The 22868-nt window shown below is 51.4% G+C and overlaps 2 protein-coding genes across 8 annotated transcripts in view; one reads left to right on the plus strand and one right to left on the minus strand.

Moving 5' to 3' along the window:
- The first annotated feature begins 1767 nt into the window (after positions 1 to 1767).
- On the plus strand, positions 1768 to 10615 carry TMEM81 (transmembrane protein 81). 7 transcript variants are annotated; one of them, XR_012063430.1, is made up of 5 exons: positions 1768 to 2077; positions 2256 to 3554; positions 4503 to 4567; positions 6738 to 7415; positions 7841 to 10615. XR_012063430.1 is itself a non-coding variant. In XM_006215490.3 (2 exons), exon 2 carries the CDS (start codon positions 2655 to 2657, stop codon positions 3483 to 3485), a length of 831 nt encoding a protein of 276 aa, XP_006215552.2. In that variant the 5' UTR covers positions 1768 to 2077; positions 2256 to 2654; the 3' UTR covers positions 3486 to 3828. The 7 variants fall into 7 exon arrangements, 1 of the variants encoding a protein (XP_006215552.2); XR_012063427.1 differs by having other exon boundaries at positions 6738 to 10615; XR_012063429.1 differs by lacking the exon at positions 6738 to 7415.
- The window catches only part of CNTN2 (contactin 2), a 30141-nt gene continuing 16588 nt past the window's right edge, over positions 9316 to 22868 (minus strand). The window contains exons 10-24 of the mRNA XM_072948372.1: positions 22279 to 22408; positions 20717 to 20867; positions 20464 to 20591; positions 19970 to 20145; positions 19286 to 19406; positions 18593 to 18751; positions 17967 to 18116; positions 15906 to 15976; positions 15367 to 15601; positions 14924 to 15036; positions 13632 to 13818; positions 13166 to 13278; positions 12528 to 12696; positions 10624 to 12125; positions 9316 to 9427 (exon numbers count right to left, since the gene is read on the minus strand). Coding sequence (XP_072804473.1) covers positions 12016 to 12125; positions 12528 to 12696; positions 13166 to 13278; positions 13632 to 13818; positions 14924 to 15036; positions 15367 to 15601; positions 15906 to 15976; positions 17967 to 18116; positions 18593 to 18751; positions 19286 to 19406; positions 19970 to 20145; positions 20464 to 20591; positions 20717 to 20867; positions 22279 to 22408 — 2013 coding nt within the window. The 3' untranslated portion in view covers positions 9316 to 9427; positions 10624 to 12015. The remainder of the gene's footprint in view (positions 9428 to 10623; positions 12126 to 12527; positions 12697 to 13165; positions 13279 to 13631; positions 13819 to 14923; positions 15037 to 15366; positions 15602 to 15905; positions 15977 to 17966; positions 18117 to 18592; positions 18752 to 19285; positions 19407 to 19969; positions 20146 to 20463; positions 20592 to 20716; positions 20868 to 22278; positions 22409 to 22868) is intronic.

Consider the following 22868-nt stretch of genomic DNA (forward strand, 5'->3'; position numbering starts at 1 on the left):
ACTTCTTTTTTTATCATTGCTCGTGGATCTCTGTGTTTCTCATCAGTCATCGCATTTCCCCTCCTGTATCCACGATCCTTTCCCTTCCTCCGTGTTTCCAGTCACTTCCTTTCTGTGAAAGGTTGCTTAGCTTTTAAAAAAAATTTTTTTTTTAATTTTTACTTGTTGCTTTTGCTGTTCTTTATATAAAAAGTAGGAGATTGGATGGATGTGTACATTAGGTGTTTGAAATTCTCTGAAGATCCAGAGTGAAGAAGCCAGGTGTGGAGAGGGCTCACCAGGCTCTCTGAGTGGAGCTCTTAGCTGGCTGGGAGTGCTGAATCAGGATCATTTTCACAGTATCTTCAAAGGAGAGTTAAGCACTGTGCTTACTGGGAAGTCTCTGTCAGTTGCTGGCTGCTCCTGTAGGTAGCCAGACAGGTCGCCTACCTTTTGGATTTTAGCATAGAAATCAAAGTAGAACATGTCAGCAAGGGCCTCTTCCATTCCCTCTTTAGAACCAAAACGTTCAGTAGTTAAAGTAAGAACTCTTCCTGGGTCAGTGGCAAATGTCTATATTTTTAGATGCCACGCCTTCTCAGATGCTCATTTTGTGAATTTCATTTCCGCTTTTCGGATCAGACCAGGGGTTGAGATTAGTAGGTGGGTCACTGGACATGTTTTTTGTTTTGCAGACATGACATTTCCATTTCGTTTCTGTACTTTACACGGCAATAGTATGCAAACTGTGTAATAAAGAGGTTTCTGCCTTATTTCCCCGTGCAAAGTAGCTGGGTGTCCTCTGCCTATGCATTTGGATGTTCATGCTCTGTCTGCCTCCTAAACTGGCTACTGAGAAGATATTCAGCCCAGTCAGAGTGTCTCTGGCAGCGGCTCCTAATAATTATTTATATTTTTGGAATTTTTTTCAGCTCCTAAAACCTTCTGTCCAGTTCAGTTTGCTTTTCTCAGTTTGTACAATATACGCATATCCTCTTCTTGCCTGTTGTCTCCCCCCCACCACCACCACCGTTTTGTTTTTTAATGTTCTGTAGTTTTGTACGAGATGAGACTTAGCCTTGGATACTTCTTGCTGAAGCTTTAATGCTTTGTAAATAAAATTCGATGTTTATTAAGGAACAGGTGTAGGTGTGTGTTTGTGGACACGGATCACTTCTGAAATTCACCAGCCACTTCGCTTTGTATGACGTAAAATGCAGCTTCTTTTTTGATGTTAGATCTTCCCTGTGGAAATACAGAGCTGGGAGGGGTGAGGGGTGGTCAGGTAGTCCAGATGTCTGCCTCTAGACAAGATGATAAATAAACAATTCAAGCAAAAAGTGTTAAATCAAACATCATCTGGGAATGACCTCTTCAAATTCCTTATCTCCCTTGTAACTCACTTGTAAGTGTATGTAACTGCTCTGTAGAGGCCCCAGGGCTAGGAGATATTCTGGAGCTTACAAAAATGAATGCAAGGAGGTTCCAGCCTTCCAAGGATCTTTCTTAAAGTGTAAGTATGGTTACATTTCTCTGTATTAGTCCTTTTCCCTCTAGATTAAATAGCTTTGAAATCTGTTGAATATTCATTGTCTCCTGGAGAGTAAGATGTTTCATAAAGTCTGTTTAAGTCTTTGATTTTAATCATTGCTAAATCTGAATGTCTCCTTACTAACCTCTTCTCAGTTTTGTGACTGAGAAGCTTTTTGACGTCATAGCTGTTTCATAGCAACCTTGACCCAAGTGAATGATGAGCTGCTTCTCCTGTTCTGCGGGGTGAAGGGACTGGGCTGGGAGGCAGAGAGAATTATGTGTCCTCTCCCCCAGAATATATGTTCGGTACCCTTGGGAAGGAAGACTGCCTAGAGGTGGGAGTGGAGCTGCCTGTCTTGCTGCTGAGCATTCAGGTTCTAACAGGCTTGTTGGCCCTTGTCTTCATGAATTTTCATTTCTGTTTAAAATTCCTTACACGTGAACAGTGCTTCACACTGTACAAAGTGTTTCCATGTACAGTTTATCATTTGATGCTCAAAGTGACCTTCCTGAAATAGGCAAGGGGGCCTTAATTTGCAAAGGAGGAAATAGAAATTCAGGAAGGGTAAGTCACTTGCCTCTTAGTTCAGCATTCTTAATCCTTTTTGTAGAAGGTTTAAGAGCATTTAAAGTAAATAATAATTCAAGTTAATCCCCTCTTTTTTTTTATATATACTTGGTCTTTGATTTCTTATTTGGTTGGATTTAACTGACATTTTGAAACCTTTGAATTCCGATCCCAGAATCTGGAGGGGAAGGGAAAGGGTGAGGAAGAGCAGAGCTTCACTATGCATTCGAGGTAATGTGTAAATTCACTTCAGCTTTTGAAGTCTTTTCATCTTTGTCTTCCCAAGAAGTGGACCTAAATTCATTAAAAGGATGTGAGAAGAATGAAGACCGGTAAGGGGGTCATTAACAAGCAGAGAGAGGAAAGCAGCAACGTTGTGACTTCTCTTTCTGCCTCATGGCCTCACCTGTTACTAAGGACTAGACTTGTCTTAAGTTATATTTATTGACAATGCACGCATCGTATCTTTTGACTTTGAGGGCTGTCTCATGTCGAAGGAGTTAAGTTATGTCATAGAGGATGAAGCTGGAATACCTTGGGTGTTGACTGAGGGTGGTGAAATGCCTGCTAAGACATGAAGACATTGGCCACAAGTTTCGTCCTTGGGAGCCTGGTGTTGGCTTTCCTTCTGCCTTTGGTGGTAGCTTTACCTAAAACACTGGCCATCCCCGAGAAACTGCAAGAAGCCGTGGGGAGAGTCATTGTCAACACCACAACCTGCTCTGTCACCTGTGGCCTTGGCTATAAGGAGGAGACCGCCTGTGAGGTGGGCCCTGATGGCGTGAGAAGGAAGTGTAAGTCTCAGCGCTTGGAGTGTCTGACCAACTGGATCTGTGGAATGCTCCACTTCACCATGCTCACAGGGAAGGAGTTTAAGCTGAGCTGTCTGAGCTCAGACATCCTGGAGGTTGGGCAGGAAGCTTTCCGATTCACCTGGAAACTTGCTCGGGGTATCATTTCAACTGATGACGAAGTCTTCAAACCCTTCCGAGCCAGTTCCTACTTTATAAAGTTTCGGTCCCCTCAGGAGTACGACTCTGGGACCTACCGGTGTGATGTGCAGCTGTTAAAAAACTTGAGACTTGTCAAGAGGCTCTATTTTGGGCTGAGGGTCCTTCCCCGTAACTTGGTGAACCTGAATTTCCATCAGTCCCTCACTGAGGATCAGAAGTTAGTAGATGAGGGCCTGGAAGTGAATCTGGACAACGATACCCAGCCTCAGCGCCCACCGTGGAAAAAGAAGGTGGCGGTAGCCTTGGGAGTAGGAATTGCCAGTGGCGTGACTGGCGGCGTGTTGGTGATCGTCGCACTGTGCAGCGGGCTGAGGGTGATTAACAGCAGTGCCAGCCTGAAGACCTTATACACCTTGCTCCCGAAGGGCTGGCTGCTCAGGAAGCCAAACTAGCTTTCCCGGGAGTGTTTTGGCCGCCTGACTGCGCGTTAGCTAAGAGGGAGGGCTTCCGCTACCCAAGGAGTGAGTAGGGGATGCACAGAGGGGCCACATCATGGTAGTAGCTATGGGCAGTAGTCTCTGTCTTTATGTCCCAGGTGGGTCTCTCCAGATCTTCCCTGTGCGCTAGGCACCCAGGAAACCTGACTGCAGGCATCTCCCTGCTCCGGGAAGAGCTCTGTCTTCCGAGTTTGCATTCGTTGTCGACCCTTTACAACTTGCATGCGTCCCTGCCTTGATTTCCCTTCTCAGCAGTAAAATCATGTAGAAGGATATAGCTTTTCTAGTGAAAACATACTTTTTCTTCTTCAATAAAAATAATTCACAGCTGTATAGAGAGCTAACCTTTTCTGCTCTGTAGTTTAAAATTTCTTGTATTTGTTTAAGTTGTCGCATAATCAGTCTGGTTTTAGGATAAACTCACACCAGAGTTTTTGTAATAGACATTGAACGAATTGCTTTGTAGGGGGCATATGCCCATTTGTGGCAGAGTTGAGGTTGCTGGTAATGACATCTGACTCAGGTATGTAGGAGACAGTAAATGTTAATGAATTATGTGCCCCTCCCACCCCCCGCCGCCACCCCTTATCCCTCCCAGGTGAAGCCTCTGTGCTCACAAATTGAATTCCTGGCAAAACACTGGATTCTTCATCTGGTAGGTTTCCCCTGAGCAGTTCCTTGGCTTGCTCCCCGCCCCTGTCCTTCTAGCTCTTTCAGTGCCCTGAAGCGTACGTTGCTGGAAAGGTCAAGTGTATTGGTTTCTTACAGCAGCCAAGGCCCCCTAAGGGAGAACTCGTACCTTCCTTCCTCAACAGGAAATCCAATCGTAAGACCCTCAGAGGCCATTCAGACTGTGTCTGAGATAATTGACTTGGCTTGTGGAAGCATCCGGGAAACCTCTCTTGGGCCACCAGCTGAGCTAATTCTATTGAGAGATTTATGTTTCTTTCTCTCACTTTTCTCTCGCTACAGAGGAGGTAGCAGAAATAAGACTTGCACCACTGGTTGCCTTCTCTGGCTGTGTCTGAATCACCCAGGTGAGCTTTTGAAAAATAAGATCCTTGAGCCCCAACCCTGAGGATGTTAATTCAGTTTAAATTATAGCCAGTCAATCTCTCTTATTTCTTTTACTGTAAATTTTTTTTGTTGAGGGGAGTTTTTTAAATTTATTTATTTATTTATTTATTTATTTATTTATTTATTTATTTATTTATTTATTTATTTATTTTAATGGAGGGACTGGGAATTGAACCCAGGACCTCATGCATGCTAAGCATACGGTCTACCACTGAGCTATATGCCCTTCCCCTAAATTAAAAAAAAAAGTTCAAACCCATAGAAAAGTTGAAAGGTTTGTTGACACCCATAGACCCTTTAACTAAATCGACCAGTTGCAAAAGTTCTGCTACAATTATCTTCCTCTTGAAATAAACACTGACTTTACATGAACCACTTGAAAGCTAGTCATAGACGTTGTGACCTTTTACTCCTAAATCAGGTATGTGTCTCCTGATAAGGACCTTCACCTGTATAACTGCAATGACCTCATCACACTAAGAAAATTAACAGTTCCCTAATCTTAGGTATAATCGGTATTTCGTTTCTCCCGACTTCGAAAAATCTTAAAGCTTTTGGGGGAGGTGGGTATAGCTCAGTGATAGAGTACATGCTTTGCATGCATGACGTCCTGGGTTCAGTCCTGGGTTATTTTGTTAAAGTAAATAAAGGAATAAAATCTTAGAGCTTTTAAACTTAATTTTTGATCCAGGATCAAATGAAGGTTCGCATGTTACATTTGTTTATTTCTCTTAAGTCCTATTTTATAACAGATCCCCTGCATTATTTTTTATGACATTTTATTGAAGAGTCTAGCTAGACCATTTGTCTTGCACAGTGTCCCACAGTTAGTTCCTCGTGATCTGATTCCTGAGGAATGAACCTTAGAAATATTTGACAAGAGCCCCACGTAAATGACCTTGTGAACTTGCCGCATCACCTCAAGAGGCACCTGATGTCAGGGTGGCCCATTACTGATGTTAAAAGCTTGATCATTTGGTTAAGGTGGTGACTGGCAGATCTGTCCAGTGATGTTCCTGTGTGTTTTCCTTTTGTAATTAATCTGTGGGGTGGGTGATGCTTTGTGATTATCTGGTTTTCTCAAGAACACTTACAAGCATTTTAGAATGCACTCATGATCTTTGCCTTATTATTACATGTTGGCGATTGCAAAAGGATGGAGTCTTTAAATTCATCATTTGCTCTATTAGCCTTCATTTTTCTGTAAAGCACTATTCTTTTTTATTTATTTTTGAGGTTTCAGTGGATTCTTCTTTATTCAGTGAATTATATATAATTATTGTTGTCATATTTTTGATGTTCAAATTGTTCAGATTGTGGCCCAGGAGTCCCTGCAGGCCAGCTCTTTGTCCTTTTGGTTTGGTCCCATTTGACTCTGAGCATGTCCTTGCTATATAGCAAGATGCTTCAGATGCACATTTGAACCTTTCTCCAAACCTGAATCTCCCAGGGAGATTCTCAAAGGGACTGTGTGTCTTCAAGGAACTCTGGTTCCTTTTAGTGTAGGGAGTGGCATTTAGAAACCAAGGTCTGGGTGCTGGATGTGCTCATTGCCTCTGGGGCGTCAGTGCTTCTGAGCCTGCTGAGTGTCCTAGGTGTATTTAAATCATGAGTTCACAAGCATCTTTGTTTTTAGAAGTTTTATAGATAATTCTGATATATAGTGAAGGTTGAGAACCACTGACCTAGACTCATGTTTAGGGAGTCTTTAACTATTGCTCTTATTTTGAAAAGATCTTAAATTTTCCATACACCCTTTCACTCATTCTCTCTACCTCACGTGGGATGTTGTTCAGACGATCTGGGCTCTGGTCCTGTTCCTACTATTGACTAACGGAGCAAGCTGACATTCTGTAGTCCTTATCTTTGAAATGCGCGATTGTGGGTGATAAATGAGGTCTGTGAGTCACGCTGCTCTGTAAGCTGTGAAGGACCAGGTGTGAGTTGGGGAAAGTCACTGATGAAGCGCGTTATTTCAGGCCTGGACAACTTGCTGCAGCAGTCAGGGGACAGCTTGCTCTGTCTTGAAAGAAGACTGTAAAACGTTGATATCTTTGTATATAATGAACTCAGTATTACATTGCTGAGGAGGGAGATGGATGGAGGGGTACAGTGTTTCCCATTTTTCAGATGGAGAGACTGAGACCCAAGAAGAACTAAATAACTTGTCCAGCATTCTGCTGCAAGCCAGTCATCGAGCATGGGATGGAATAGTGCACAGGTCTAGGTTTACAGCCCTCTGTGCTTGCGTTCTTGAATTTTGACTCTGAAGATGCAAGGGGAATCAAACAGGGAAGAGAACAGACACCCTCAGATGTGTTCGTGAAGACCAAAACCCAATTTGGTTCTTTGAATTCTGTGCATGCGATCTGCCTCTAGAGGGTCAAGGAGATGCGGCCTGGAGTAGAATCTGAGCTGCGGAGTGGTCGGTGCTCCCAGCAGCTCTTTGGGTGCTAAGTAGGAGGGATGAGGCGATGTGGGGGCTGGCTGTCACCCCGGGCTTCTAAACAGACCCTGGGCACACAACTAAGCGCCACGCAGAGGGATCGCTGCTCGCCCTGGCTTCGCTTGCCCTCTTCCCTGAAAAAGGCCGTCGGGCTCAGTCAGCACGGAGCCCTACCTGCTTTGCACCGAGAGAACTGAACACTTAACAGCACTGCATGCGTGTTATCACTGTGAGCATCTCAGGTGTAACAGAAGTCGTGATAAATGTTTATCGAATGCATGAGTGTTGCAGCTAGAAAATGTGACTAGAAATTCAAATTCTTTTGGCTGCTGTGAGCAGAGACTGGAGGCACTTCCCACCAGGTAGGAGTCACTATGTCTGCAGGGAGAAGACTTCCCCTTGATACTGCTGGGTCAACACAGGTATCCCCTGCTTTTCGTAAGTTCGATACTTTGCTTTTCCGAGAAACTTGAATTAGCGCCTGTCTCCACTAACTGAAAGAAATCTGAAGAGAATGTTTGATTTTATGGAAAAAGTTAATTGCTTCTTTGCTTTACACCATTTCAGCTTACAAAAGATTTCATAGGAACGGTCTACTTTCAAGGTAGCCGGGGAAACCTGTGCCCCAAATGTCTTAAAAATCAGGGAAGCTTGAGGCAGTGCCACCACACGGGCACCGTCCACTGCCCATCGTGGTAGGTGAAGCCGGCCGGGCTCACAGGATGGCTGCCGTGCTCTGCCGAGGCCAGCCTTAGAGTCGCTTGGCCTAATTATTCCCCCCTCCCAGGGCTGCATGAAGCAATATAGACCGTGCGCTGGGACTCCCTTGTGAAGGGTGAAGATACTGGATAAAAGCCTAAGATTGGAGAACAGGATGAGGAGATATGCTTTCGTCTGAGGATAAACACACCAACAGCTGGTGCCAGCTGCCTCGGCAGGTTGAGAAACCGTCTTTATTTAAGAACTGCCCGCTACCAGAGTCAATAAATAACTACCATTACAAGAAGTATACGAGAGACAATAGGCCAACGGGAGCGGGTCTGTTGTAACAAAAACTGAGTTATGTCAGTGGTCCAGCGAAGCCTTACCCTTGCCCCACCGGGAACTTCACTAAGCTATGCAGGCCCTGGAGGGGGTGGGTCAGGTGGAGTCTGGGGGCCAAGGCAGGTGCACCCCACCTGAGGCCACGAGGCTTCCTAGGGCTCTGGGAAAGGCCATCCAACCCCTTTTTTTCCTCTCCAGTTTCCCTTTATTGTCCTGCCCTCCCAAAGCCTATGAGTGTATACGTATATATACATACAGCTACCAGGCACCTCTTTCCATGGAGCTCTTTGAGGCCTCTTAAAAATGCCCATCTCACCCCGCGTGCCACTCCAGGAGCCTCTCTGGCAGCCTTGCTCATCTCCAGGACGAAGCCCAGGTTAGGTGCTGAGCCAGGGAGACAGGGCACCACACCTGTGCCTCAAACCCAGGTGTGAGGCTACTGCTGTCCTTCCCATGCAGAGGGCCCAGCTGGCTATCACATTCTGAGACCAGGAAGAGCAAAGAGAGTCCTCCAGCTGGGGAAGAGATGAAGAGAGTAGAAAATTCTCAGAGCCAGCTCGGTCTCTTGTCCAGGGTAGACTGGATGGGCTCCTGGAAGTGCCAAGAGGCAGAAAAGAATCCTTGGGGTGAGCCTTCCCCTTAAGGGACTGTGTGACTGCAGTCGCCGCCCCACGCTGCAGGGGCCACAGCGGACGGGAGCTCCAAGACTCTACCTGTGCTGAACGCCTTCTGATTCCACGAATCTCAGTGTCTCACTGTAAGTGTCCCTAGCCTAGACCTCAGACCAACAGCTATGAAAGTTCCTCAAAGTTCCCTTGAAAGGAAGAATCCCCTAAATACTCATTCCAGGGTCTCCTTGCAGAGACACCCACCCTCGATCTCTCCTGTCATTTCATCAAAAGAAAAAGAACTCTCCATTTCCATGGCCCTCCTGTTTCCTGGCACCCCCTGTATCATTTGATGCCCTGAATGAAAGTAGGTAACCTGACCTTGCTGGGCCCTGAGAGCTGCCCTCCCCCTGGGGGTGAGGTATACATTGACACTGAGAGCGACGAGGACCGAGTAGCCAGGGGCAGACGGCCCAGCACACGCAGACAGGAGAGACCGTCTCCTGGGCCCTGAAATGCTGTCTGCAGGCCGTCTCTGTCCCTGGACCTCAGGCACTTACTGGCCACTAAGCCGTGGCGTGAAGCACTTGTTTGTGGCTATTTCCTCTTGGTTGCCTCGTCTGGGGCTTGGTGTGTGGGAGAGGAGAGATCCAGAGTCGAGTCGTGACCCCAGCAGGAGCCAGCCTCAGCCCAGGCGAGCAGAGAAGGTGAAAATCAGAGGCCTGCTGGGCAGGAAGGGATTCTGAGAAGCTGTCTAACCTCGTCCTCTGCCTCCACGCGAACGCCTGTAGACCCACCTCAACGAGAGGCTGTTCCATTTTATGTGCCTGCACGTCCTCAAGTTACCTGCTGTCCTATTAAATCTTAATCTGTACTCTACCTGAAGTCTCAGGCGGCAGGAACATCCCTTTTCGTACAGTTCTGTGTCTCCCAAAATAGCTCTGCCCGCACAGTGCTTAGGTTTTCCTGAGGCTGAGTTTTCCTAGTTAAAAACCCTTCCTGGGTTTCCCAGAGGGAGTGTCTGCCTCCTTAGAACTAAGACTCTTGGTCATTGTATCTCCTGCTTCAAGCAAGCTTAGGGACTGCGGCCTCCAGCCGCCCTGGTGACGTCCTGTGCCAAACCAGCTCCTCTGTCTTGGCCCAGCGTCTAGACACCTGTCTCTTTGCTTCCCCCACGGCAGCCCAAGGCAGCAAGGAAAGAACCAGCTAAACCTAGGGGGCAGGTTTCCTCCTCTCAGCATCCTCTTTCTGATAGAGCTGGTTCAGGCCAAATCACAGCCACGGGGGAACAGGTGGACGCTGGGCCGAGTCTGGGGTCCCTGTCATGGGAGAATGGTCCCTTCGCTGAGCCCCCAGCACCTTGCATGGGGGGTGAAGGGCGGGAGCAGGTGAGGCGGGTTTGATCAGATGGCTCCAGGGAGGCAGTCCTGGGCCAGGGGCTGGCTGGTGGGTACAGTGGTGGCGGGGAGAAGGGGTGTGAGCTTACGTTTTTAAAAAATTGCAGTGGGTGAACGTCAACATAAACCTGCCCAGGAAAACAGAGCAGGACTTAAAAATTTAAAAACCATAACAAAATAGAGCTCTAACTGTAAACGACAGAAACCAGGCTCCGAGGGCCTGTCCCCTCTAAGACGCCTGGCCCGCTGCTCCTGCCTGTGAAGGGCCACCTGTCACAACATCGGCTTTGGGATTTCCTGGTTGTGCCGCCTCTGCCGCCTGGATTTGGGGAATCCTCGTCCTGGCTTTGGCCTCTTTTCTTGGAGCAAGGGTAAGGGGAGCGGGGGGCTTCAAGCCAGCACTGCACATTGGGGTCCCCACAGAAGCTGGGCTTGGAAGGCAAAGCAAGACTGGGGCTCCTGCAGTCTGTCTGCGCCTTGGGCTGGGACCCAGCCGTGCCCATCACCCCACCGTCACCCACCTGAGCCTTTGAAGCAGAATTTTCATAGCCCACTTTTTAAACCGGGTTGTAGCCATTCAGCACTGTCCCCTTCCTCTGGACAAAGAGCCTGGAACAGGAAGGTGGGAGAGGAGCGCTAGCCCAGACTGTCACTGACAGGCTGTGTGACTGAGGGAGGCCCAGCCCCTTCCAGCCTCCGCTTGTCATCTGGGAGGGAGGGGCTTGGGCAAGTTGAGGTCCAAAGCCTCTTCCAGCTCTGACGTGCTGTGACTGGTCATACACCCAGAGCGCAAGCTGGATGTCCCATTTATTTACCCCTTTGTCTTCTGGGGAAATGCAAAAGAGCAGTCCAAGGCAGCCTACAGGGGGTCGCCAGCTGGGGTCGCCAGGTGGCCCAGGGTACTCCTGGAAGCAGGCAGGGCCGCATTTATCCTCTGCCCTTCTCAGAAGGCTCCTGCCTCCGGGACACACAGAGTGAACGCTGCCTTCTGCTGGAGGAGGGCGGTGGGTGCATGAGCCCTGCCTCCTGCTCGCACCCTGGAGGGACTGTGCAGGAGGGGTCTTGATGTGGCAAGGGACCTCCTCAAGACAAGCCCTTGTGTCACCCAGCCACCTGAAGTGGCTTCTGTCACTCTGGGGTGACAGGGTCGGGTTGGCAGTGTTGGCTAAGAGGCCCATGTCTCTGGATTGTGCCCCTTTCCACCAGCTGTCCCAGCCTCTGAACCCTTCTAAGCTTGCACCCCGGCAGTCTGGGGTGTCACCCCCAAGAGCTGCAGGGCTCGGGCTCTGGGCCCCAGACACCAGGGCAATAGTTCTCAGCCACTGCGGCTGGTGGAGGGGCCTCCAGGGAGCCATTGAGGACAATGTCGGGGTTCAGCCATGCTGCCCTTCCAGAGGAGAAAGTAGGAGAGCCCCTGGTCGCAAGGTCTGGCCCTCTCCTCAGCCTGAGGGGTGCCGCTGTTGATACTCTGTCCCACTTCAGCCCATCCATGTCCAGCATTTCCACCGGGCTGAGGACTCTGCTCTCGGGGACAGTCCATTCGCGGCCCCCAGAGTGCCATGGCCACTGATGTGCAGATGGATGCTTAAAACCCCCTTCTTCCTGTAGACCGTCCTTCCATCCAGGCACCCAAGAAGGCCCAGGCATAGGGTTCAGTGTCATCATGGAAGTTACTGCCTGGTACCTCTTGTTTCAAAGAAAAAAAAAATCCTCGCATGGGTTTTCTGTCTTGTGGCAGAATATGAAATATCCTACCTCCTATGAAAAGGGCACTGCTTAAAGTCGGCATTGAAATCCAGCCATTTTCGGGCACAGTGTTGGGCCACCTTGGCATCGGGAAGGGACTGGGGCCAGCTGGCTGTGTCCATTGGAGGTGGGTGTCCAGCTGTGGTGGAGAGGGAAGGGTGCTGAGATCAGAGCTCCAGGTAGCCTATGAGGATCAGCGTGGCCATGGAGTGGGAGAGGACGGTGCCGGGATGTGGGGCTGGACAGACTGCCGAGTTCTCCACCATCATGCTTGTGCCTGAAACCAGCAGACGGAAATGGGCTGAGCCAGCTGGGCCTGCGACCAGCCTGTCCCTGCCCGACCCTCGGGACAGAATCCAGACCTTTCCTAAGGAGACTCACAGAGGGCTGGCTTCAGGACTGGGAGGTGTTCTCAGCCCTTCTACAAGAGGGTTTTGTAGGACCTTTGATTTAGCGAGAAAGGAGCGCACTCATCTCCCAGCCCTCAGGGCTATTTGTGTGCAGGAAGGAGCGGGTGGCAAGGGCATTTCCAGGGCTACTCTGCACTTGGTTCCTGCCTGCCATCTCCTTTCCCCTTGGGGACTGGCTGGGGTGGGGTCTGGCTGGGGTGGGGATGATTCCTACATCAGGCATCTGGAGGCACACGGATACTCCTGGGGGATGTGGGGAGAGACGGCACCTCCATTCCGCACGATGTGGACTTCTGCTGGGACCCCGTCCCCTCCAGGTCCTGTGGTCCGAATCTGCACCAGGGCATGGCCAATGTCTTCGGGAACTGCAATTTCTATCCAGTTCTTGCTGGTGAGGTGCAGCGTGGGAGTCGGGTGTAAGTCGTTCTGGTACAGCATCTGTGGGAAGGAGGTTAGCCAGGTGCAGTTTCCTCACACCCGGAATGATTCTTCTCTCTTCCTCGGCTCCAGGCACTGGGAGGGGCCCACATGGTTCTGGGCCCTCAAGGTCCTGCCCCCTCACCCCTCCTGTTTCCTGTTGACCAGGACCAGGGTCTTGAACAAGCTCCTCAGTGCGGGGAGAAAAGCTTGCAAGCAGCAGGACTAGCTTTGCGGACTCCTTAGGCTAGAAGGACGCCCAGACTTCATCCAGCCCATCACCCCCCGCCCCGAACCCTGCCTTTCCACAGTCATATCATTTTCTTCTCATCTCTCCTACATGCTCCCTGGAGAACCACTCATGTATTTCATGCCTCTCAAATCCCAAACTCTTTGATTGCATCTAACTCAGATCCTTCCTGCTAGAAACTGCAGCTCCCTTGTGTTTGCTGGAAATACAAATTCAATGCCTGGTTGACCCCTTCCTTACCTTATAACCTGTGACTGCAGACTCATTTCGGAAAGGGACCACCGGGTCCCACTTAATACTAAGACTGGAGCTCGAGAAAGTCCAGGAGATGTTGCCAGGGGGTCGCCGTGGAGCTGCCAGAGGAGGGAGAGAGTTGGGGAAATCTCCTAACGTTCCCCCACCACTTACCCCCTTGCTTTTAGCCAGGCTTTTTCTAGATGTCTGCCCACAACAGTTGCACCCAGAACATTCTGTCACTGCTGCCTGAGAAACAAACTCCCTGAAAATCCAAAGGTTGGAGAAGAGAGAGGCACTTCAGAGGCCATGAATTCCACTCCCTTATCATCCTTAGACTTACTGCCTTGCTTCTGTCCAGCCCAGGGTTTATCGGCTGAAGCATTTGTCTTTCGTTGGGGAAGGAGTGATCCCAGAGGCACCCCCTCTCCCAGATATACCCTCCAGCACCCCTCGAGGCCGGAGGACTCACGGGGCTTCATGGTTGTGGCATTGGCCGAAGGGCTGGCAGGCCCAGTGCCGGCCCGGTTGTAGGCCCGCACAGTCACGTGGTACTTGGTGTTGGGGTGCAGGCCAGTGACTAGGGCACTGGTGTCCAGCCCTGCTGTCCTCACTCGGTCAGCGGCTGCTTCTTTGTCCCCGGCTCTCCAGTAGCGGATCTGAAGGAGGCAGGGGTACCCAGGGTCAGCAGTCAAGCCCAGGACCGTGGGGCTGCCCTGACCCTGGCTCTGGACACCTACATTCTGCCCCTCTCTGGTCCTTGTAACTCAGTCTCAGGTCTCAGAACCTCGACACTGGATCCTGAGTGACAAGGGAGCAGGGGCAAGTTGGTCTGAGTTGCTGCCTTCTTGGTGCCCGGCAGTGCCCAGCCCAAGGAAAGAGCTTAATATGTGGGCTGAATGAGGGAGCGGGTGGGAGGGTGGGTGATGAGTGGGGAATGCTCACAGACTCAACCTAGCAATGGCCTGATGAAACCCAACCCCGTTTAATTAACTCAGGGGATCCCATGGGGACTCTGTTAAGGACTATGAGACGCACATTTGTACTGGCAAAGTAGTCCCCTAACCCCCAATAAACGCAAACCCATTTTAATAGTCTTCATAACACCAGGACCTTCTAAATATTCTTCTAAATGAAGGGCAGAGTTTGGAGCTGTCTCCTCAGTGGGGCTTGCCTAACACAGGTAGGGGCTGAAATGCAGAGTCGACGCTCCTGGGTTGGAATTTACAACATCACTAGTATGTCTGCCTGATGAGTCTCCCATAGACCGTGACCTTTCTTGCTTGTCCTTCTCTTCTTCTTGCCCCCCCCCACTCTCCATCTACCTCACATGTACCCCAGTGTGGGGTCACTGGTGGGCCCAGAGCACAGGTCAGAACTGTGGGCCCGAAGTTCCTCAGGGATAGGCTGATTAGATGGTACACAGAGGCAGCCATGCTATTCTCTGCAGCCCTGAGATGCCAGGCAACTGGGCTCTGGATGAAAAGGGCAGGCAGTGCCCCTCCCAGAACCTGCCCCTCCTCCCCTGGGCTCCCAGTGTCCAGTGTCAGCTTGAGCTAAGCAGTTATTTCCAGGCTGTCTGTGGGTCCGTCCTCCTCCCCAGGCACTGGCCAGAGGGGCTTAGCTAAGGTGCTACTTAGACCATGTTCTGTTTGCTGGGTTAGTGGATGAGTGATTCCAGGAGGAAGACTAGTGAGCTGTGAGGGCCCCCCACACCGTGAAGCCCCAGCACCCCTTCCTCTCCCAGCCCAGGTCAGTGCTCACCTCGTACCCCAGGAGGATGCCATTCATGTCCTGCTGCACGGGTTCCCAGGTCACGTTCATCTCTGAGGACGAGACCCCCTTGGCCCAGACCTTGGTAGGGGCCACCCTGGGCTCTGGGGACCGATACAGAATGGGTTTGGATTCCCAGGGCCACCTGGGACTGCCCTGGCTCAGGATTTTAAAGAGCCCAGGGTCCAAGGTGAAGGCCACATGGGGGTTCCCAAAGCATCCCTGGGGCCCACTTCTCTTCCCAGAGAACCTCCCTCCCCCAGGCCTGAGGGGAGACGAGGCAGCAAGGGCTAGAAATGAAGCCAGTGGCTTAGGAGCCAGGGGTCCTCTCCACCCCACCTACAGAACGGAGCAGGGGAGTGAGGGGCCCCCACCCTGCACCCCATGGACAAGCTGCGGGGATGGGGCTGCCCTCGGGCCCCGGGGTGGCCCACCTTCCTCAGCCGAGTACACGAGCGCAGTGAGGCTCTCGGGCCCATTCCCGCGGCCGTTGTAGCTGCGGATCTTGACCTCAAAGGGTGTGTAGGGCCGGACACTGTCGTTGCTGTAGACGAAGTACTGGGCGTCGGCGCCGGGCACCCGGGCGGTCTGCCAGCTAGCGCTGCCCTGCCTGCGGAAGGACAGCAGGTAGCCGAAGCCGTCTCCGTTCTGGTACTCCCGTGACACGGGCTGAGGGGCAAGAGCGCGGCATGGGCGAGGGGCCAAGGCTGCGTCTCCCTGCCCATCCTCTGGCCCCACCCAGCCTTCACCAAGACGGGGAGGCCCCAGGACTGTGTGCAGGTTTCCATCCGGCTGTGGGTGCAAAGGGGCGGGGGAGGGACCTTGTCTGCTGCCCATGCAGTGGCTCTGTCTGGGTCCTCTCTGCACGATGCTCAACTCTGGAGACAAGTCCCACCAGGTGGGGTGGGGGTGGGGGAGGACCTGTCCCCCAGAGAACTGGAGGCACCTCTCTGCCTCCGTCCTTGCAGCTTACCGTCCAGCTGACGATGAGCTCTCCGGGGGCTCCACCACCTCCGCTGAGACCTGACGGTGCCACTGAGGGGGCTGTCAGGGCCAAGGGACACAGACAGAGCTTGTTAATGGGCAGTGAGGGAGCAAAAGCCCTGAGGCTGAGCCTGAAAAGCATCCTAGGACAGGAACACCCTTCCAAAGGGCCCTGGTTTTGTCCTCCAACAGTCCCTTTGGACATGTGCTCTGGAGTCAGGTGGACCTGAGATCAAATTCCACCTTTGCCACTTACTAGCTGTGTTTCTCTGGGCAAGTTACTTAACCTCTCTGAGTCTCTGATGCCCCTCTCCGTAAGATGAGGATAATAATGTTTCTCTCAAAGGGCTGTAAGAAGAATAAAATTAAACAAGACCGTGGCTAGCATTTACATATAGTAGAAGCTCCATAAATGATCATTGTCTTCTTCCTTCTTGTTGGTTTAAACTAAATAACAGAGATCAACCCCAGTTTGCTTTAATTTAAGGGGAATAAATAATCCAGAACTGCAGTTAATCCAAAAAACCCCCCACATTTCTTTGGGGTTGCACGGTGTTTTATCATTATTTTTCTTTTTGTGGCAGATTTAATTTCCTAATTGTCTCTAGTATTTAACAAGGCTGATATTAAAAGAAGAATGTATTTAATCAGATCATGAAGCTTGGCAGGGGGGTAACTTGGCTGAAGGTCAAAATATTTCTGCAGATGATCCAGCAACTGGAGACATCACTTGGTTCTGATGAGTTCAGGGCCTCATAATTTGCAAAGGGCACTGAAACACTTTGTCCATTTGATCCTGTGAGGTGGGTGTTAATATTATCCTTTTCAGAGTAGAACGATTGAGGCCCAGAGCAGTTAAGTGACTTGCCTAAAGTCACACAGGTAATAAATGTCATGGTTTGACTCTGAAGCCAGCTCTTCTGATTTCAAAGCCCACCATCTGTCTTCTGCATCATAGCTGTCTTTATGCTCCACTCCTGGGATACGACACTGAAGGAGACCACCCCTCACCCTTTGGCTCTTCAAGAGGTTCAGTCAAAGAAAGTACTCCTGTGGGAGGGTATAGCTATAGCTCAGTGGTAGAGCGCATGCTTAGCATGCACTAGGTCCTGGGTTCAATCCCTAGAACCTCCATTAAGAAAGAAAAGAAAAGAAAGAAAAGAAAAGAAAGAAAGAAAAAGAAGTACTCCTTCTGGAATTCTTTACTCGGGAGAGATACCAGTCAAAAATGTTGAATGATTCCAGAAAGAGCCTGGAGAGTCAGCCTGGGGCACACAGGAAACCATGTTTAAGGGACACAAGAAGGCAGACCCTCCTTACACATCCAGTGGGGCAGGCCTGGGAGGGCAGGGCAGAGGAGGCAGGATCCTCATTCCTCGCTCCTGGTCTCAGGACCCCACAGCTCTCATTCTGCGCCTTCTCCGTTGCCTCTTCCCTTCCTTTCCCACTCAAGTTCTGACACCTACCTGCCTTTCAGGAAAGGCTATGGGCAGATAATCCAGTCTTCCTGCTCCCAAAGAAACCATCTAAAGAAAGACTTGGAGACACTGGCTGCTTACCTAGGGCCCTGCACAACACACACACACACACACACACACCCCTTCCTCACCACCTGATTCCTGCAGCTCATGCACTTCCGGGGAGGCTATCTGCCCATCACCCCATGGTCCTGGGTGCCAGTGTGCCAAGTCCAGGCTCTGCCAGTGTGACCTTACCCTTCTCCAAACTTTGGTTTTACCATTTTTTAAAAAATTAAACTTTTTACTATGAGATCACTGTAGGTTCACATGCAGTTGTAAGGCTGGCCTATGTTTTAAATGAGGAATTTGGACTGGATGGCTCCTCCAGCCCTGACAGGCTGTGGCCCAGGGCACAGCGCGCTGTGCCGTGCAGCGGCCTGGCCCAGCCTTGCGTCACTTTCTCATCTGTTTCACTGGTGTTGGAAGCTGGTGAGCAGGGTGGGAACTCCATGTATTATTGCTCAGCTGGAGCTCCCCTTAAGGAGGCTTGGGGTCTGTGCCTGATGTTACCTGTCACCCATGGCTCTGACCTGCTTCCTTGGTCCGGATTTTGCTGGAGGGGCCACTGGGCTCCCCAGTGCCCAGGATGTTGCTCGCTAAGACCCGGAACTCATAGTCCATCCAGGGGGTGAGGCCCAGTACCTGGGCAGTCTCGGCATTGCCCTCAATGTTGGCAGGATCTGCAAGGCACCAGGGAGTCAGTGTTTGGCATTCATTTATTGGCCTGGATAGAAAGGACAGGGACTGGGTCTGAATTAATTTTTTTATACCCAGCCCTCATGGTGGTGCCTGCTGTATACTAAGTGTTCACTACCTTTTTCAGAAATGATTGGAAAATTGGTACACTCCCCAGCCTTGGAGCCTTTGAAGATACTGTGTGCACCCCACACCCCCACAAATGCTTTCACTGCCCCAGTAACAGTCCTGCCAGTGCTTTAAGGGCGCAGACTGAGTGCCTCCCCCTCCAACTCTCCTCCACTCTCCTGCTGGCCGTGCAACCGTCTTCCCCAGTGGCCTGGGAGCTCCCTGCAGGCAGAGGCCACACTTGTTCTTTGAAGCCCCAGGCTCAGCCATGGCCTCCGACCCCTGACCCCCCACCTCCAGCACACAGACAAGCCTAAGCAGTCCTGACCTGGGAGGGGGGCCTCGCACTTACTGGTTCGAACCTGCTTCCACTTCCCTGCAGGTAGCGTGCGGGCTTGCAGGGTGTACTTGGCGATAGGGCTATGGTTGTCAAAGCCGCGGCTCCAGCTAAGCTGGACGGTGGTGTCACTGATGTCTCTCACCACCACGCCTCCTGGGGGGCCTGGCGGACCTGCACCAAGAGGACAGAGCACAGTAGGTCAGAACTGGGCGGCTTCAAATTTGAGCCAACCTCCTTCAGGATGGGCTGGACTGGTGCAGTATCAAGAGGGAGCAGCAGAGGGCGCGGCAAACACACACCAGGTGGGAGGGCAAGGCAAGGCGGAAGTGAGTGGGCCCAATGCAGGGAGGGGATTGTGAGGTGGGGGGATGTGTCCAAGGCTGGAGGGGTCTCAGAGCCCCTCATACAGAGAAGTACATAGATTTCCCAGCATGAGGCTTTGAGAACTTATGGCCTCAGCAAATTTCTCCAGTCTTGGGATGTATTTAGGAGTGGGTTTTTACAATTTTGACTTTGGGGGAAGAGTGTTCTATTCCTTTAGGACCTGGGAGCAACCATGGGGTGAGCTCAGCTCAACAGACTTGTCAGAAGCCCTGAGAGCAGACAGCTCTCAGGGAGAGGAGGGAGCAAGGGAGCGAAGGTCAGAATAGCCCAGCCGGCCTCTGAGGGAGCCAGGGTGTGGCTGGGGTTGGGAAACCCCATCACCTCGGACCAGGACTGTGGCCTCCTTGGATGCGCTGTCCACCACCGTCTGGGCCATGCACGTGTACTTCCCGCCGTGGCGCAGCTGGGCGTTCAGGATGGTCAGATCCCCAACTGTCTCCTTCTACAAACGGGAGACAGGAAAGGGGACAGGTTAGGGGCAGCAGCCCTGGCCAGCATGGTGAGGCAGGAGGCAGGGCTCAGAGTCCCTCCATGGGCCCCTCTGGGTCTGGCTGCTCCTCTCTGTTCAGTGGGAGGAATCAGCTACTCTCTATTTGGTACCACTGGGAATTAAACAATTTTTTCACCCAAGTTTTTCACCCAAGACAGTCAACAGTGGTTCAAGCTGATGATAAACCTCTGCACTGGGGGGCAGGATAACAAGAACAGTAAGGCAGAGAGTCCTGCTGGGGGCCTGGGATTCCGGGTTTGTCCCTAACCCTCCCCTAGATGCATAGGTTCACGTGGAATCCAGGGAGCTGCCCGTCTAAGGGAGGGTGGTTATGAACCCAGGGAGCTGCCCGTCTAAGGGAGGGTGGTTATGAACCCAGGGAGGAGCCTGCCATGCATGGCATTCCTGGCGGAAGGGGGAAAGGCTTTGGGGGTGGTGATGGTTAAGGACATCTTGGGTCCCCTGTGTCCCCAGAAGGAGGGAGGAGCCCTGGGTTCTCTGGCCTCAGGCCTTACCACATTGGCCCTTCGGTAGTGGCCTCCAGGCTTGTCGAAGTCGATGGGGAAGCCATCCAGGGTCCAGATGAAGGTGAGGTCCATGGTGGGGTCGTGGGAGGCGTGGCACTGCAGGGTCAGGTTATCTCCCAAGTTAATGTCGGCACTCGAGGGGGCTAGGGTGATCTTGGTTGCATCTGCCAAGACAAACAAGACCCCTTAGTAGAGGGGGAGGAAATAGGCCCAGGCAGGGGCAGCAGGGCAGGGTGAGAGGGTTTGTCTTGAGCCCCAGGAAAGAGAACAAGCAGCGTGGCCAGCAGCCCCACAAGTGTGTGGGAGGGAGGCAGAAGCAGATTCTGGATGGTGGCGAGGGGGTGGTTCCAAGTGAAACCAAATCCTGGGGTCGCCTCGAAACCAGACTAGAAGGAACGTGGGAACACAAGAGCCCGCTGGTGAGGAGGGATGGCACCCCACGGTGGCTGAGCCACCAACCTCAACCAAACCACAGCACTTACCTCGCACAGACAGGATGCCTGTGCTGTTGGCTTTGCCCATGAAATTCTCAGCAAAGCAGGTGTATTTGCCTTCATCTGACCGACTGATGTTTCTTATGATCAGGGTGCCATCTGGAGTTACAGTCACTCTGCAGCAAAGACAAAGCAGATCTGGCCAACCCAGGGGCACACTGTAGTCACGGGAAGGGGACTTGCCTCCCAGGAGAAGGAGGGGGGCAGGAATTGCTCGGGTTGGGTGGGGTGGGGCTTGTACCTGCTGCTGTTGACCAAGATCTCGGTGCCTTTGCTCCAGAGCACCACGGCCTTGGGAGCTGCCCGGGGCTGACAGGGGATGGTGATCTCACCCCCTCGGGCTGCGGGGATCAGACGCCTTACAGGATTCAGCCTAAAGTCGGGGGCGAGTGCTAGAAGGAAGGGGGAGCAGCCTAGTCACCCAGGGAATTAAAACAGTACCTGTTGCCCCTGATTGAGACATCACCTGACTACATGCTAAGCACTCATGGCCAATCCATGAGTGGTGACTCCTGGCAGCACCACTTCCAAAATACATCCAGAATCCAGCCCTCTCCCATCACCCTCACTGCCACTGTGCTGGTCCAAGCCACCAATTGAAAATCCCCCTAATTAGTCTTCCTGTTTTTGCACTTTCTTTCTACAGTCACTTCTCCACCTGGCAGCAGGCAGGAATATCTTTTTACAAATGCAAATCAGACACTCAGAAAGAAGTTCAACACCTCCCAAGGGCTCACAGCAGAGCTCCCCCACCCATCCCAACCCTGATCACATCTTGCTCCACTCTCTTTCACTCATTGTGCTCCAATTACTTGGGCCATTTTTTTTATCCTATGAAGATACCAAGTTTTGTTTCCTGCCTCAGGACCTTTGCACTTACTGTACATGTTACTTGGAAATCCCCCAGACCTCCACATGACCGGCCCCTTCTTAACACTCAGCACACATCCCAAACGTGACTTTCTCAGAGAGGTCTTCCCTGACCATCCCATCTGACTGGCCCACCTTACCCCCACTGCTCTGCTGGATTTTCTTTACACTGTATTTTTTATGGCTGTGTGGCATTATCTTATTTAATTATTTGATTTTGTGTTTATTTGCTTCTCCCCACTGGATTGTAAGACAGTTGAAGGCAGAGACCTTATCTTTCATGTTCACTTCTGAGGAGGTGTTGAAGGAATAGTGGTTGAATGAATGAATGAATGAGTCTTAGTTAAGCCTAACTACAGCTTGATGAAGAAGGTATCATTGTGTCCATTTTACAGATGAGAAAAATAGGTTTTACAAGTGCAAGTCACACAGCTACGGATGCTGGCACCCGCTGACATTACTGGGCACCTGTTACATGACAGGCAGGTCCTCTGTGCTTTAGTTCTACCATCTCCTTTCATCCTCACTGCAACTGTGTGCTGATCACTGCCCTGCCCACATTTTATTAATCAAGAAACTGAGTCACAAAGAGAGTAGTAACTTGCTAAAGGTCACATAGCCAAAGGGGCTGCGTTAAACCCAAATCTAACTGATTTGGCTGCCAGTGACTTTTGCCCCTCCTTTTTTTTTTGCCATAGTAAACAGTCACTTCATTCATTTCAGACATGGGACAACCAGAGACCCCGTCCTCTAGGGGTTCTCTGTCTAGTGTCTCATCTCCTGTCTTAAATCCGAGTTCTACTCAGAAGCTGTCGGAAGACTAAGAAAAACTGGCAGGTAAGTGTGTGTGTTTAGAGAAGCTGCAACTCAGAACTCCTAAGGCCACCACCTTTGTGTCCCCAGGGCCATCCTCTGCCGCCCTGGGCCCTTTACCTTGCACGGCCAGCTCGGCACTGGCATAGATGGTGCCATGCTTGTTCTCCGCCACACACTGGTACATGCCCGAGTCCTCCAGGCTCAGCTTGGACAACCGCAGGTCCCCGGCCAGCACTTCTATCCGGGACTGTGCAGAAGAGCCCGACCCAGGGCGGGGCAGGGGGATCAGGACCACAGGAGGACCAGGGCGGGGGGCTGACGGAGCGAGTGCAGTGGAGGCTGGGCTGCCGTTCCCTCCAGGATGGGGCTCATATGCCCAGTTCTAGCTCAGGGCAGCCTGGAATCCCAGGACTCAGAGATTCCCCAGGCCTCCCTGCACATCAGCGCACTGAAGCCAGAGGGGTGAGTGATCCACTCAGGACCACATAATATTTTTGTGGCTGAGTTGTGCCTGGACTGAGGTCCCTGGATCCTCAGTCAGGACTCTATCCAGTTGACCAGCCTGAAGCCATGTTACTCTGGGATGGCGAGAAGCACCTAGAACCATCCTATAGCATCCTAATAGGCCCAGAGGATATGCCAGTGGTGTGGGGGGGTGGGGGAAGGAGGTCTAGGAGGGTAAGGGAAGCAGGTGAGCAGAGGATGGT

Source organism: Vicugna pacos, chromosome 23 (genome assembly GCF_048564905.1).
Source record: "Vicugna pacos chromosome 23, VicPac4, whole genome shotgun sequence".
NCBI classification, from domain to species: domain Eukaryota; kingdom Metazoa; phylum Chordata; class Mammalia; order Artiodactyla; family Camelidae; genus Vicugna; species Vicugna pacos.